At 38.1% G+C, this 16,158-nt stretch overlaps 1 gene segment (V, D, J or C); it reads left to right on the forward strand.

Moving 5' to 3' along the window:
• The first annotated feature begins 1,348 nt into the window (after nt 1-1,348).
• LOC139638039 (T cell receptor alpha variable 26-1-like) lies at nt 1,349-1,938 on the forward strand. The segment is given in 2 exon segments: nt 1,349-1,394; nt 1,571-1,938. Coding segments are annotated over 2 exon segments (414 nt in total).
• Nucleotides 1,939-16,158: the final 14,220 nt, after the last annotated feature.

Raw genomic sequence — 16,158 nt, forward strand, 5'->3', positions numbered from 1 at the left:
AGAGTATCTTAAATCAGACACAAGGTTCTCTACTAAACTGGCTGAAGGAAAGCGTGGTGTGGATCTGGAGATCTCCTCTGCTGCAGTGACAGACTCTGCTCTGTACTACTGTGCTGTGAAGCCCACAGTGACAGGAAACCCAGAGTCACTGTACAAAAACCTGACATCTCCTGACAGATTATTTAGACACTTCAGTTCCTCATTTTAATACCAACAGTGCCATCAAGTGGAATTATCAGATCAGCATGTTGACATGTTTCACTGGAAAAAAAAAGCTCAATTATTTGATCTTTCACAAAATAGACTTACATTTTTACACTTAAACTTCACAATGTTATTGTTTGTTATTGACTTTTGAGACAGAGGTAATTGACAACAGGATTCTTTATCTCCACTCTGTTAGTTATTGCCGTTGTGGATGAGATGTAGTAGCGGACCTCATATTGTCTTCTAATACCTTGTCATGATGTGAATACTAAATTGTATTGTATGTGTTTCTCTCTATGCTAGAAAAACGCTAATCTTATTTCTATCTGCCATGACTAATAAATGAAGTTACATGATGACTGCAGCTTCACTGTCAGAACTATAACTCAGAGAAAATACAGTGTTATGAGAGGAGGGAGAGATATAGGGAGGAGAAAACTGTCACTGAACTATAGAAGAGAAAGGAACTTCCATATTCATAAGTGCTCAGTACATAAACCATTATCTTTATTTGATGTCACTGTATTACTGCATATTTTGTCAACTGTTTCTCACCATATTTACAGGTGTTTTACAACATGTTATAAACCAATTATCTCTTCCTTTAGGTGTCAGCTGTGAAGAACTAATTTAAGGAAGCAAGACGCTCCCAAAATGCCATTTGATTTGCTGTATCTCATTATTGAGTGTTTTATGTTCCCTTCTAACTCTGCACTTGAGGGAATCCCCTGCAATACCTGGATGTGTTAACACCCCCTTTTGGTGTTGGTCCATTTTATTTTTCCCAGGGTGTGGAGTTCATACCAAAGAGTGCCTGTAAATTTGAGAAGACCAACACCACTACAAGAACAACAGTGTCCTCATAACAGAAGTGGAGCGGGTGTGATGCCGTTCCATTCATGGTTTCTAAAGCAGTTCACTCCTCCTCCTTGTTCACTTCCGCTCCATGCGAGTATCACTCCACATGACATATATACAGCAGCTGCCTCTTACAGTGGAGTGACAGTTTACACACTCCTGGAAGGAGATTCAGCTATTGTGACTTTAAGAAAAGAGGATGGACTTCCTGTACAGCTGATCAGAAATACAGCAGACATCACATAGTTCAGTTTTAGGATTATTGGTGTGTTTTTCTTCCAAGATGCTGCTGTCAGCGTACTCACTGCTCTTCCTCAGCATATTTACCAGTAAGTTATTGCGATTGATTCTTTTAGATTTCAGTCCAATAGATTATGACATTGTTTTTTGGGAAATGTATGACCATTTTGCATTGAGATTTTTTTGCCACACAGAACAAACTACATATGTGTCACGGAAATCTTAATTTATTAAAAAATATTTGTGTTAAATCATTTTTATGTAGGTGTCATCTGTGAAGAACTCACTCCAGTCAAGAATGAAGAGTACACTTTAGAAGACAGCACTGTTACTCTGTCATACAAATATTCCAAAACTGCAGCTGGCAATGAGTACTTCTACTGGTATCGCCAAGACCCAGGAAAACCACCACAGTTCCTCATCTATCACTCAGCAACAGGTTCAGTATTGAACAGAGCAGATCCAAAGTCTAAACTGACTGTTAATGTGACTAAGGAGAAAACCCAAATGGATCTGGAGATCCCCTCTGCTGCAGTGACAGACTCTGCTCTGTACTACTGTGCTGTGCAGCCCAATGTGACAGGAAACCCAGAGTCACTGTACAAAAACCTGACAGCCAGGAGCAGAAGATAACACATCTGTACATTGGCAATGGAAACCGTAAGAGAAATGGACTCACAGAGACATTGGTGCTGAACAGCCCAAACATTTTGGACATTTTTCTGTATTAGGTCTGAAGCAGTAATCTGAACTCCTTTTTCAGTTTATTACTGGTGCATAATTAATTTAAAAAAAACAAACAAACAAAAAAAACAACAACAGTGTAGTTGATTTTGTGTTGTTGATTTCATAACCAAAAAGTGGGGAACTGTGGAAGAAAACTCAAGATGGTCACCTCACTGTAAACCTTGTGCCATAACTTACTATGCCAGAGGTCTTGTTGTCAGAGTGGCTCCTGGATGACTCCAAGATGTCAATGGAAGCTCTAACTTAAGACATAACATGTCTTGCTTATACTCTACTTTGGTGACTTGTTTTAATGTCAGCACATTCTGTACATCCTTGAAAGATACATAAAGGACTGGTTCAATCTCTTTCTCTTTGAAGAAGTGTATGTAGCCTCCTGCTGTGTGCATCTCTTCCTCTTGCAAGAATCTCAATTCAATAAATATACATTCAAGTAAGATGAACCTCTGACTCCAGACATTTCTTCAACATCCATCCTCTCTAAATTAGATGCAGCATTCTCCCTATTTTTCCAAATTAGATTCAGTCAGTTAACTCCTGCTGCCACTTGGGGTCGCCAAAGTACAAAGTGTCCTAGTGCACCTTTAATTGTCTGTTGTCCCTGATGAAAGGAGACAAAATACTTCAGTAGTGCTCAACTTAACATTTCTTAACTTTTCCTACTGGTGAATATTTTATTGAAAACCTCTCAGTCTACTTCAGCACACAATGATTTGTCTTTGAGCTAGGAATTAGTGATCATTGCCCTATAGCATGTATTAGAAATACTCGGCTAAAGAAAACAAAATCTCACACAGTTACAAAGAGAATTCTAAGACATTTTAGTGACCAAGCCTTTTTTACTGATGTTTTCCATAGCGACATACATTATACATCTGAAATCCCAGATGTTGAAATGGCACTGGATTTTTTCACAAAAACCCTTCTTTCAGTCATTAACAAACATGCACCATTCAAAAAGTTTAGAATAAAAGACAGATTAACCCCTTGGTTTTCACCCGAATTATCAGCTTTATTTAAGGAAAGGAACAGAGCCTGGTCACTTGCCAGACACTCTGGGGATCCATCCCATTGGTCATCATTTAGACAGCTTAGAAATAAATGCACATCATCTGTGAGAAATGCCAAATCTAATTATTACTTAGACTTAATTACTAGCTCCTATTCAAACCCTGCAAAATTTTGGAGAGCAGTAAACTCAAACAGAAATGAAACCACTATTTCCCTACCTGCACATATTAAATGTGGTGACTGATTTCGGAACAGGAAGAGGTTTGCCAAGCTCTCAATAGGCACTTTTCAAATATATGCCCAGCATCAGCAAATGATTACACAGGGCTCCCTCTCATTAATATTAATAACGATTGTGTATGTACCATGAACCATGTCTCTCAGTTTAACTTTCAGCCGTTCTCTCCTAGTGATGTATTTGAAGCATTACAAGCCATTGATACCAGGGGTTCAACAGGAGAGGATAAATTGGATCCTTTTTTTCTAAGAGTGCCCGCTCCACTTATTACAGAGCAATTAACACATATATTTAATCTTTCTATCACAACAGGAATATTTCCTAGTGTTTGGAAATCAGCCCATGTAACTCCATTACATAAAGGAGGTGATAGAAATGATCTAGATAATTACAGTCCAATCTCCAAATTATCTTGTCTAGCAAAAATCCTGGAATCTTTGGTAAATAACCAACTCAAGGCATTTCTTTCAAGTCACTCTGTATTAAGTACGCACCAATCTGGATTTAGAGCTAACCACAGCACTATCTCAGCTATTACATTAGTTATAAATAATATAGTTTCCGCTCTAGACAATAAGAAACATTGTGCTGCCCTATTTATAGATCTGTCAAAAGCATTTGATACAGTTGATCATCCTTTGCTCTTACAAAGGTTATGCAGTATTGGCTTTGATGGAAAGGCTTGTGATTGGTTTCGGAGTTATTTGTTTGAGAGACTTCAGTGTGTAAAGTCGGGAAGTGTCCAGTCTGAGTTCTTGCCAGTAACAAAAGGTGTTCCGCAAGGTTCAATTTTGGGTCCTGTCCTCTTCACCATTTATATAAATGATATTGTCTCTTCATTGAGTGGCTGTCAAGTCCATCTTTATGCTGATGACACCATTGTATATTGTATTGCTGATTCTGTACAACTAGCCATTGAGAACTTGCAACTTTCCTTTAATGCTCTACAAGATGCTCTTATCAATCTTACACTGGTACTTAATGCATATAAAACAAAATTCATGCTGTTTACCAGAGCCAGAACTATTGATCACAATTGTATGCATATATCCACTGCAAATGGATCTAACATTGAGAGAGTTACTGAAAATAAATATCTTGGCATCTGGCTTGATGAGAAATTTACTTTTAAATACCATATAGACAATCTTGTTCGCAAACTGCGTCAAAACATTGGTTCTGTTTCTGTAAAAGAAGCCAGCTTCCCTATGATTAGCAGAAAGAGGATTGTTGAGGCAGTTTTCCTATCAGTGTTGGATTATGGGGATGTAATTTACAGAAAGGGCGTAATAAACATTGGTATTTGTTTATATATAAAGCCCTCGTTGGAAAGCTACCACCCTACATTTCAGTGATGCTGGACTGGAACCTTGGACCCTATCAAACTCGCTCAAATGACTTTCTTATGCTTAAGGACCCCCAAGCACGGTCTAAATTTGGACAATCAGCCTTTTATTTTAGTGCTCCAAATTCTTGGAATGATCTTCAACACACACTAAAAATCAATACTCTAACCTATGGACAATTTAAAACCATGATCACAAACCACCCTGCCTCAATGTGTAACTGTTTTAACTGATTTTCTTTATTCTCATCTATGTCTTGTCCTATTTATTTAAAACGTTGAACTTGTTTGTAACTCGACATCATTCTAAATGAGGGCAACCTCAATGGTTATTCGAGTTTAAATAAAGGTTTGAAATGAAATGAAGGAAGCAAGATGCTCTCAAAATGCCATTTGATTTGCTGAATCTCATTATTGAGTGTTTTATGTTCCCGTCTAGCTCTGCAATTGAGGGAATCCCCTGCATTACCTTATGAGTTAACACCCCCATTTTATTTTTTCCAGGGAGTGGAGTTCATACCAAAGACTACCTGTGAATTTGAGAAGACCAACACCACTACAAGAACAACAGTGTCCATCCCAACAGAAGTGGCGTGGGTGTGATGCTGTTCCATTCATGGTTTCTAAAGCAGTTCACTCCTCCTCCTTGTTCACTTCCGCTCCATGCGAGTATCACTCCACATGACAGATATACAGCAGCTGCCTCTTACAGTGGAGTGACAGTTTACACACTCCTGGAAGGAGATTCAGCTATTGTGACTTTAAGAAAAGAGGATGGACTTCCTGTACGGCTGATCAGAAATACAGCAGACCTCACATAGTTCAGTTTTAGGATTATTGGTGTGTTTTTCTTCCAAGATGCTGCTGTCAGCGTACTCACTGCTCTTCCTCAGCATATTTACCAGTAAGTTACTGTGATTGATTCTTTCAGATTTCAGTCCAGTAGATTATGACATTGTTTTTTGGATGACCATTTTGCATTAAGATTTTTTGCCACACAAAACAAACTGTATAGATCTCGCGGAAATATTAATTTATTCAAAAATATTTGTGTTAAATTATTTTTATGTAGGTGTAACCTGTGCGGACCTCAGTCCAGTCAAGACTGAAGAGTACAGCTTAGAAGGCAGCGCTGTTACTCTGTCATACAAATACTCCAAAACTGCAACTAGTAATGATTACTTCTACTGGTATCGCCAAGACCCAGGAAAACCACCACAGTTCCTCATCTATCACTCAGCAACAGGTTCAGTATTGAACAGAGCAGATCTAACCTCTAGACTGTCTATTAAAGTGAGTAAGTATAAAACCCACATGGATCTGGAGATCTCCTCTGCTGCAGTGACAGACTCTGCTCTGTACTACTGTGCTGTGAAGCCCACAGTGACAGGAAACCCAGAGTCACTGTACAAAAACCTGACAGCCAGGAGCAGAAGATAACACATCTGTACATTGGCAATGGAAACCATAAGAGAAAGGGACTCACAGAGACATTGGTGCTCAACAGACAAACCCAACCATTTGGGACATTTTTCTATATTAGGTCTAAAGCAGTGATCTCAACTCCATTTTCAGTTTATTACTGGTGCATAATAATTAAAAAATAACAAAAAAAACAATGGTGAAGTTGATCTTGTGTTGTTGATTTCATAATCAACAAGGGGGGGACTGTGGAAGAAAACTCAAGATGATCACCTTACTGTAAACCTTGTGCCATAACTTACTATGCCAGAGGTCTTGTTGTCAGAGTGGCTCCTGGATGTCTCCAAGATGTCAATGGAAGCTCTAACTTAAGACATAACATGTCTTGCTTATACTCTACTTTGGTGACCTGTTTTAATGTCAGCACATTCTGTACATCCTTGGAAGATACATAAAGGACTGGTTCAATCTCTTTCTCTTTGAAGAAGTGTATGCAGCCTCCTGCTCTGTGCATCTCTTCCTCTTGCAATAATCTCCTTTCAATAAATATACATTCAAGTAAGACGAACCACTGACTCCAGAAAATTTCTTCAACACCCACCCTCTCTAAATTAGATGCAGCATTCTTCCTATTTTTCCAAATTAGATTCAATCTGGAACCTGTTTTACAATGATTTTAGTACCATTATCAATAAACACGCCCCCAGAAGGTCAATGAGAATTAAGACTCGTCTCAGTCCATGGATTAACCGTGATCTGGTTGAGCTTCTTCATCACAAAAATGCTTCGTGGCGTAAGGCTCGACTCTCACAGTCTCCTACAGACTGGCTGACATTCAGACAACTTCGAAATAAATGCACCCAGACCATCCGAAAACTCAAAGCTGATTATTTTAAAGATCAGTTCTCCCATAGTATCTCAGATCCAAATAAGTTCTGGAAAACGGTCAGTTATGGAAGAGTTATGGAAGATAAGAACCCGTTCTCCCGGTTTCCTATGTCCCTTAACTCTGATGGTACAATCGTTTCAGACAAGGTGCTCATGGCAGAGGTCTTCAATCGCCATTTCATCACATCTGGGTTCTTATTTGATTCTATCAACCCCCACCAAGCACCCCAATTCTGCTAGCCTGTCTGATGCTGTGTCTTCACACAGTGCCATCTCATCTTCAGTACATTCTTTCAGTTTTCGCACTATCACTGTGGATGAAGTGCTGGATGAGCTACTTAGCTAGACCCTAAAAAACCATCCGGGTGTGATGACCTTGACCCTTACTTTTTCAAGGTTGCTGCTCCCATAATTGCTGCCCCAGTTTCTTATCTCTATAATCTTTCCATTCAAACTGCTGAAATCCCTTGTTCTTGGAAAGCTGCTATTGTTTTACCTTTGTTTAAAGGGGGTGATCAGACTGATCCTAATTGTTACAGGCCTATTTCTATCTTGCCCTGTATATCTAAGATTTTGGAAAAACTTATAAATAGGCAACTAACATCATATCTTGACACTTACAGTATTATCTCTGGTATGCAATCTGGTTTCCGGTCTGGGCATGGCTGTGTCACTGCAACTCTTAAGGTCCTCAATGACATTATTACCACTCTTGATTCCAGACAACATTGTGCAGCAAATTTTATTGATCTAGCAAAAGCTTTTGACACAGTAGATCACTCGATTCTCAGAGATAGACTTAGTAACATTGCTGTCAACTACCATTCCTTAGCCTGGTTCTCCTCCTATTTGTCTGGTAGAACCCAGTGCGTTAAATCAGAACACCACCTGTCGCAGCCCTTGCCTGTAACTAAAGGTGTACCTCAGGGCTCCATCCTTGGCCCCACCCTGTTCTCCTTATACATAAATAACATTGTCAGTGTAGTAGGAAATTCAAAGATTCATTTGTATGCCGATGATACAGTTTTATATGCAGTTGGACCTTCCCCTGATGCTGTTCTGCGCTCTCTTCAAGACAGCTTCAATAGTATACAGGTGGCCTTCTCTAGTCTTAACCTTGTGTTAAATACATCTAAAACAAAAGTTATGTGGTTTGGTAGGAAGCCTGTTATCCCGCTTGGAAGCATCACAACAACTAATGGCTCAGTTCTGGACACAGTCACCTCTTATAAATACCTCGGTATATGGTTAGATAACACACTTTCTTTTTCTCAGCATTTATTACATCTTCAGTCAAAAGTAAAAGCAAGACTTGCCTTCTTGTACCGGAATCGCTCTTCCTTTACTTGCTCTGCGAAACGCTCCCTAGTCCAAATGACCATTCTCCCCTTGTTTGACTATGGTGATGTCATTTACAGACATGCAAGCAAGAGTGTCCTTGAACGCCTTAATGTTTTGTACCACTCAGCAATTAGGTTTGCCACAAATGCCCCCTATACAACACATCATTGTGACTTATACACTTCGGTTAATTGGCCATCGTTACACATTCGACGAGAGATCCATTGGCTTACACTTGTTTACAAAACCCTCCTTGGTCTGACTCCTCCTTATTTGATACACTTGTTAAAATTGTCCCTATAACACCAGAGCTGCCCGCCATATCTCGCTAGAAGTTCCCTGTGCTAATACTTCTTTCGGCCGGTCCTCCTTCCAGTCTGCTGCTCCGAGCAGTTGGAATGAGCTGCAAAAGACTCTGAAACTGGAGAAATTGATCTCCCTCACCACTTTTAAGGACTCTATTGCAGAGTTGTTCACACACAACTGCAACTGTCACCCAGCTTTTAAACTGACAAAGAAACTTGTTTATTCTGCTTCAAGACTTGCATGACTTGTAATTTTATTTGGTTGTTTGTTTGGTGTGTGTTTTGATTATTTCCTCGTTCCCATAGTGTGTTGGGTTTCTCTGCCTCTGCGATGTATGTAACATTTGTGTCTGATAGTCTTATCTGGATTGTTCTTTGTTTAGTTTCTTTTGTGTGTTTTTTTTTTTTTTTTTGTCCCCTATTCCCTTCACCCTTCGAGACGTCCTTTTGTCCTCTCGCTAGGCCGTCATTGTAAATAAGAATTTGTTCTTAATTGACCTGCCTGGTTAAATAAAGGTTAAATAAAAATAAAATAAAAAATCAGTTAACTCCTGCTGCCACTTGGGGTCGCCAAAGTACAAAGTGTCCTATTGTACCTTTAACTGTCTGTTGTCACTGATGAAAGGAGACAAAATACCTCAGTGGTGCTCAACTTAACATTTAACTTTTACTACTGGTGAATATTTTGTTGAAAACTTCTCAGTCTACTTCAGCACACAATGATTTGTCTTTGAGCTAGGAATTAGTGATCATTGCCCTATAGCATGTATTAGAAATACTCGGCTAAAGAAAACAAAATCTCACACGGTTACAAAGAGAAATCTAAGACATTTTAGTGACCAAGCCTTTTTAACTGATGTTTTCCATAGCGACATACATTATACATCTGAAATCCCAGATGTTGAAATGGCACTGGATTTTTTCACAAAAACCCTTCTTTCAGTCATTAACAAACATGCACCATTCAAAAATCTTAGAATAAAAGTCAGATTAACCCCTTGGTTTTCACCTGAATTATCAGCTTTATTTAAGGAAAGGAACAGAGCCTGGTCACTTGCCAGACACTCTGGGGATCCATCCCATTGGTCATCATTTAGACAGCTTAGAAATAAATGCACATCATCTGTGCCAAATCTAATGATTACTTAGACTTAATTACTAGCTCCTATTCAAACCCTGCAAAATTTTGGAGAGCAGTAAACTCAAACAGAAATGAAACCACTATTTCCGTACCTGCACATATTACATGTGGTGACTGTTTGATTTCGGAACAGGAAGAGGTTTGCCAAGCTCTCAATAGGAACTTTTCAAATAAATGCCCAGCATCAGCAAAGGATTACACAGGGCCCCCTCTCATTAATATTAATAATGATTGTGTATGTACCATGAACCATGTCTCTCAGTTTAACTTTCAGCTGTTCTCTCCTAGTGATGTATTTGAAGCATTACAAGCCATTGTTACCAGGAGTTCAACAGGAGAGGATAAATTGGATCCTTTGTTTCTAAGAGTGTCCGCTCCACTTATTACAGAGCAATTAACACATATATTTAATCTTTCTATCACAACAGGAATATTTCCTCGTGTTTGAAAGTCAGCCCATGTAACTAATTACAGACCAATCTCCAAATTATCTTGTCTAGCAAAAATCCTGGAATCTTTGGTAAATAACCAACTCAAGACATTTCTTTCAAGTCACTCTGAATTAAGTACACACCAATCTGGATTTAGAGCTAACCACAGCACTATCTCAGCTATTACATTAATTACAAATAATATAGTTTCCGCTCTAGACAATAAGAAACATTGTGCTGCCGTATTTATAGATCTGTCAAAAGCATTTGATACAGTTGATCATCCTTTGCTCTTACAAAGGTTATGCAGTATTGGCTTTGATGGAAAGGCTTGTGATTGGTTAGTTATTTGTTTGAGAGACTTCAGTGTGTAAAGTCGGGAAGTGTCCAGTCTGAGTTCTTGCCAGTAACAAAAGGTGTTCCGCAAGGTTCAATTTTGGGTCCTGTCCTCTTCACCATTTGTATAAATGATATTGTCTCTTCATTGAGTGGCTGTCAAGTCCATCTTTATGCTGATGACACCATTGTATATTGTACTGCTGATTCTGTACAACTAGCCATTGAGAACTTGCAACTTTCCTTTAATGCTCTACAAGATGCTCTTATCAATCTTACACTGGTACTTAATGCAAATAAAACAAAATTCATGCTGTTTACTAGAGCCAGAACCATTGATCACAATTGTATGCATATATCCACTGCGAATGGATCTAACATTGAGAGAGTTACTGAAAATAAATATCTTGGCATCTGGCTTGATGAGAAATTTACTTTTAAATACCATAGAGACAATCTTGTTCGCAAACTGCGTCAAAAAATTGGCTTCTTTTGCAGAAACAGAACCAGCTTCACTATGATTAGCAGAAAGAGGATTGTTGAGGCAGTTTTCCTATCAGTGTTGGATTATGGGGATGTAATTTACAGAAATGCTGCTCATTCCACTCTTAAACCCCTAGACACGGTTTATCATTCTGCCCTCAGATTTATTACTGATGACAGCTATGGTACTCACCATTGTATTCTGTATAATAATGTGGGTTGGTCTTCTCTGGCAGAGAGGCGCAATGAACATTAAATTCAGTCAGTTAACTCCTGCTGCCACTTGGGGTCGCCAAAGTACAAAGTGTCCTACTGCACCTTTAACTGTCTGTTGTCCCTGATGAAAGGAGACAAAATACCTCAGTGGTGCTCAACTTAAGATTTCTTAACTTTTACTACTGGTGAATATTTTGTTGAAAACTTCTCAGTCTACTTCAGCACACAATAATTTGCATTCAGGCAGTGTGGATGGAAGGAAATTCAGTGTAGAAAAACCTGACGATGACCCATAACCCCACCCTGCTGAGATCAGTGATGTCACTGCATATAATAAGAGGAGATACTTCCTGTACAGCAGGGAGGGGTAAGAAAATAGAAATACAGAAGACTTCAGTTTTAGGATTATTTCACTTCATCACTTCATGGAAAGCAGATACCATCCTAGGCAGTGGGTTTCACCCTCCAACCCAACAAACATACATATGAATATTAGTCAGCCCATTATTTAAAACTGGGGATAAACATAATTTTACTAAATATTGGCCAGTGTCATTACTTTTCCAGTTCTTTCCCAGTTCTCCAAGGTGTTGGAAAAGCTCATCATTGATAGGCTAGACAGTTTTATTGATAATTATGCATTGCTGACTGATAGTCAAGGGAATATGTAATGCATAGTTATAGCTATGAGGACGGAACAAAAATCTAAAGATACAGAAAGCATTTGACATATTTTCCAGTTAGTAATATAGTAAATAATATGGAACCAATTAAAAAACCCTGGGACAGTCCTTTACTGACACTTTGCAGTTCATTTATAAGTTCATGCCAGTCAAGAAAAATAAACAACCAACAAATAATTGAAAAGACTTTCACACATGAAGGGATAGTGGTAGAAAAGTGTGTATTGTATACAATCGGTGATTGGAGTAATAACACAGGGTTGTGAATGAGCCCTGTCACTCTGAACAAGCTCCTCCTTCAAATCTACCAACTTAGTTTTTAAGATGAAGAAACAGTGGGACTCAGAGCCTGCTCTCTAGTTGCTGTATCTCATAGTTACTGAAGAGTGCAGCTATGATGCCTCTGCTCATTTCAGTGTTGCTGGTTGCTATGTGCTTTGGTATGATCGAACTCTGTTCCCTTGATATTAATCCAACATTTTGCATATGGATTTGTTAACATTACATTGATACTGTTTGCTGTTGTTCTACAGAATGCAGAGCACAAAAAGACAACGTGCTACAACCAAAAGGAGATGTGACTGCTACTTAAGGAGAGGCAGTAACACTAGTCTAGTTTCTTTGCACTAATGACACAAGCAGTAGAAAAAAAGTTCAAAGAAAGAATGAGGAAGCGTGTTTGTTGTAACATGTAACACTTAAACTCGGCAGAGTGTGAGGTGTTGTGGGATGTTTACTATGTACATCAGGTATTTAATTTCATTCCAAACCTTTATTTAAACTCGAATAACCATTGAGGTTGCCCCCATTTACAATGATGTCGAGTTACAAACAAGTTCAAAGTTTTAAATAAATAGGACAAGAATAAAGAAATTCAATTAAAACAGTTACACATTGAGGCAGGGAGGTTTGTGATCATGGTTTTAAATTGTCCATAGGTTAGTAGAGGTATGGTTTTAAATTGTCCATAGGTTAGTAGAGGTATGGTTTTAAATTGTCCATAGGTTAGTAGAGGTATGATTTTAAATTGTCCATAGGTTAGTAGAGGTATGATTACATAAATAAGACAGCATCACACAGCTAGCTGTATGACACCTCTAACCTATACATCTAAGAGACATCTGCCAAGGATGTCTGCTCTCCACACACTACAACAGATAATCCCACACTAAAACAGATAATCCATGAGTGTTTAGGGGGAACCTTTTGGACTAAAAACAGAATCTTAATGAGTACATCAGTATTTTTACAAGATCATTTCTCACTTTAACCTAAACAACTACTCAGATTTGATACAAACGTAATAGCTGTAGTACTTCTATGTGAGTGAAATACATCAGCAGTATTTCAACCTCTGCACATCTCTGTCCTTCCAGATGTAAATATTTGTCCCTGTGAAGATAGGAGGTGCAGAAGAAGAGTATAGAGACTCTGTTTAAATAAAGATTAAAAAATATTTCTATCTAGATGTGGGGCTTCAAGGTGACATGTCTTCAACAAGAGTCCTACCTACTTACTTGGTAAAACAAACCATGTTTTTTATAATCTACACACTAATTCAAAGCTTATCAGTAAATAGGATCTTATTTTTTCACTTTTGCTAGTAAAATACACTTTCTTCATGTTTACTACACTATGACACTGAACACACTGCTTCAAATCACAGATGAGCCTAATATTAGTATATCATTCTTTTAATTTTTGCTTGTAAGATGCAGTATGTTCTTGTCATTATTTATTGTATATAGTTTTACTTGCAGGTTTTACATTGAACTTAATTATTTTATTTTATCATACTGCTTTCCCTCACTACTGCTGTTTTTATGCATATTCTCTTTATTAGATGTTGTAACCTCTGTTTTTTTAATACATTTTAGTATATTATTCTTTGGCATTAGGGATTATATTATATTTTACCATTTAACAATTGTATATTACACAAATAATATTCCTTATGATTCTAGGTGACAGTGTCCAGCAGGAGATCACATCAACCAGGACTGAAGAGCATATTTATTTAGGGAGAAACTGTCACTGTCTTGTACCTTCAGAGTTATTAGCTCAGGTGCTAATACTTTCCTTTGGTACAAAGAAAGGCCTAATTCCAGACCAGATTTCCAGCTCCTGACCACTGACTCAGGCTACAAGCCACCGACTGAATTCACTCATCCTCGACTGTCTGCTAAAATGAATGAATGAAAACCTGACATCTCCTGACAGATTATTTAGACATTCCTCCTTCTATTTAAAAATACTGTCATCAAGTGGAGTTATCAGATCAGCGCTGACAACATGTTACACTAACAAAATGCAAATTATTTAGTTTTTTACACTTTCATAAAACACAGATAATCCCATTTCACAGTGTCGCTGATAGAGGCAATTGACAAGGGAGTCCTTTATCTCCACTAATTTTGTAAATCTCCATGCTGGAAAAATATTTACCTTATTTCTATTGCATAACTCAAAGCAGACCACAGCAAGAGGAGGAGCTTCATTTTGGAACAAAGCAGCTACTGTGTTCTTTTGCATCATTACTCAGTACACTTCAGCGACAATGTTACTCCTTTTAACCTGGATGATTATATTTACATTTCATACTGGTAAGTGTTCTGTAACTAGAGATCTGATAATATAACAATTATTTCGATTTTTCTACTACTGAAATCAGCTGGTTAAAAGCTTCAGCTAAATAACTAAAATGTAAACTCTTATATTTGTTATTTTTAAAAAGCTAATTTAACTGACTCTTATGTCCTTTTTCTTTCCAGGATCCTCTGAGGATTTAATTAAACCATTTAAGGATGTAATGCTGGCTTTAGAAGGAGACAGAGTTACTCTCTCCTGCAACTACTCTGTCTCTGCAAACAACCTTTTCTGGTATCGACAGAACTCCAGCTCATCTCCACATCTTCTCATCATGGAACATTCACCGAAAATACCTGGGTTGTCTTTTAAACAAGAGAAAGAAAGAAAAGAGTTTCATCTGGAGATCTCCTCTGCTGCAGTGACAGACTCTGCTCTGTACTACTGTGCTTTGAGGCCCACAGTGACAGGAAACCCAGAGTCACTGTACAAAAACTCTATTTCCCACTCTATTTCTTTGTACATGACTCCCCTTATCTGTTTCACTGAAAAATTACAAAATTGTTTGCCTTATCTTTCACAAATTAGACTTTTTTTGCACTTGCTATTTTTATCTTTTTTCACAATCACAATGTGGGTGTTATACACCAGTTTATAACTGGTGTATAATAAAAAAGAATACTATATAAATGAGATGCAGTAGATTCTCGCTGTTTGCCCAAATTAAACTCAGTCAGCTGCCACTTGGGGTCAGCAAAGTACAAAGTGTCCTACTGGAAGATACATAAAGGACTGGTTCAATCTATTTCTCTTTGAAGAAGTGTATGTAGCCTCCTGCTGTGTGCATATCTTCCTCTTGCCAGAATCTCCTTTCAATAAATATAGATCAGTGATGTCACTGCATATAAAAACACTAATCTTATTTCTATCTGCCATGACTAATAAATGAAGTAACATGTTGACTGCAGCTTCACTGTCAGAACTATAACTCAGAGAAAATACAGTGTTATGAGAGGAGGGAGAGATATAGGGAGGAGAAAACTGTCACTGAACTATAGAAGAGAAAGGAACTTCCATATTCATAAGTGTTCCATACATAAACCATTACCTTTATTTGATGTCACTGTATTCTGTATTATGTCATTCCACAAGTGTTTTACAACATGTTATAAACCAGTTATCTCTCCCTTTAGGTGTCAGCTGTGAAGAACTAATTTAAGGAAGCAAGATCCTCTCAAAATGGCATTTGATTTGCTGAATCTCATTATTGAGTGTCTTATGTTCCCTTCTAACTCTGCACTTGAGGGATTGATTTTATTTTTTCCAGGGAATGGAGTTCATACCAAAGAGTGCCTGTAAATTTGAGAAGACCAACACCACTACAAGAACAACAGTGTCCTCCTAACAGAAGCGGAGCGGGTGTGATGCTGTTCCATTCATGGTTTCTAAAGCAGTTCACTCCTCCTCCTTGTTCACTTCCACTCCATGCAAGTATCACTCCACATGACAGATATACAGCAGCTGCCTCTTACAGTGGAGTGACAGTTTACACACTCCTGGAAGGAGATTCAGCTATTGTGACTTTAAGAAAAGAGGATGGACTTCCTGTACGGCTGATCAGAAATACAGCAGACCTCACATAGTTCAGTTTTAGGATTACAGGTTTGTTTTTCTTCCAAG

Source organism: Centroberyx affinis, unplaced genomic scaffold, assembly GCF_046629955.1.
Source record: "Centroberyx affinis isolate AG114_WGS23_722 - 3 ecotype Tasmania unplaced genomic scaffold, CSIRO-AGI_Caff_v1 ptg000272l_1, whole genome shotgun sequence".
Lineage (NCBI taxonomy): Eukaryota > Metazoa > Chordata > Actinopteri > Beryciformes > Berycidae > Centroberyx > Centroberyx affinis.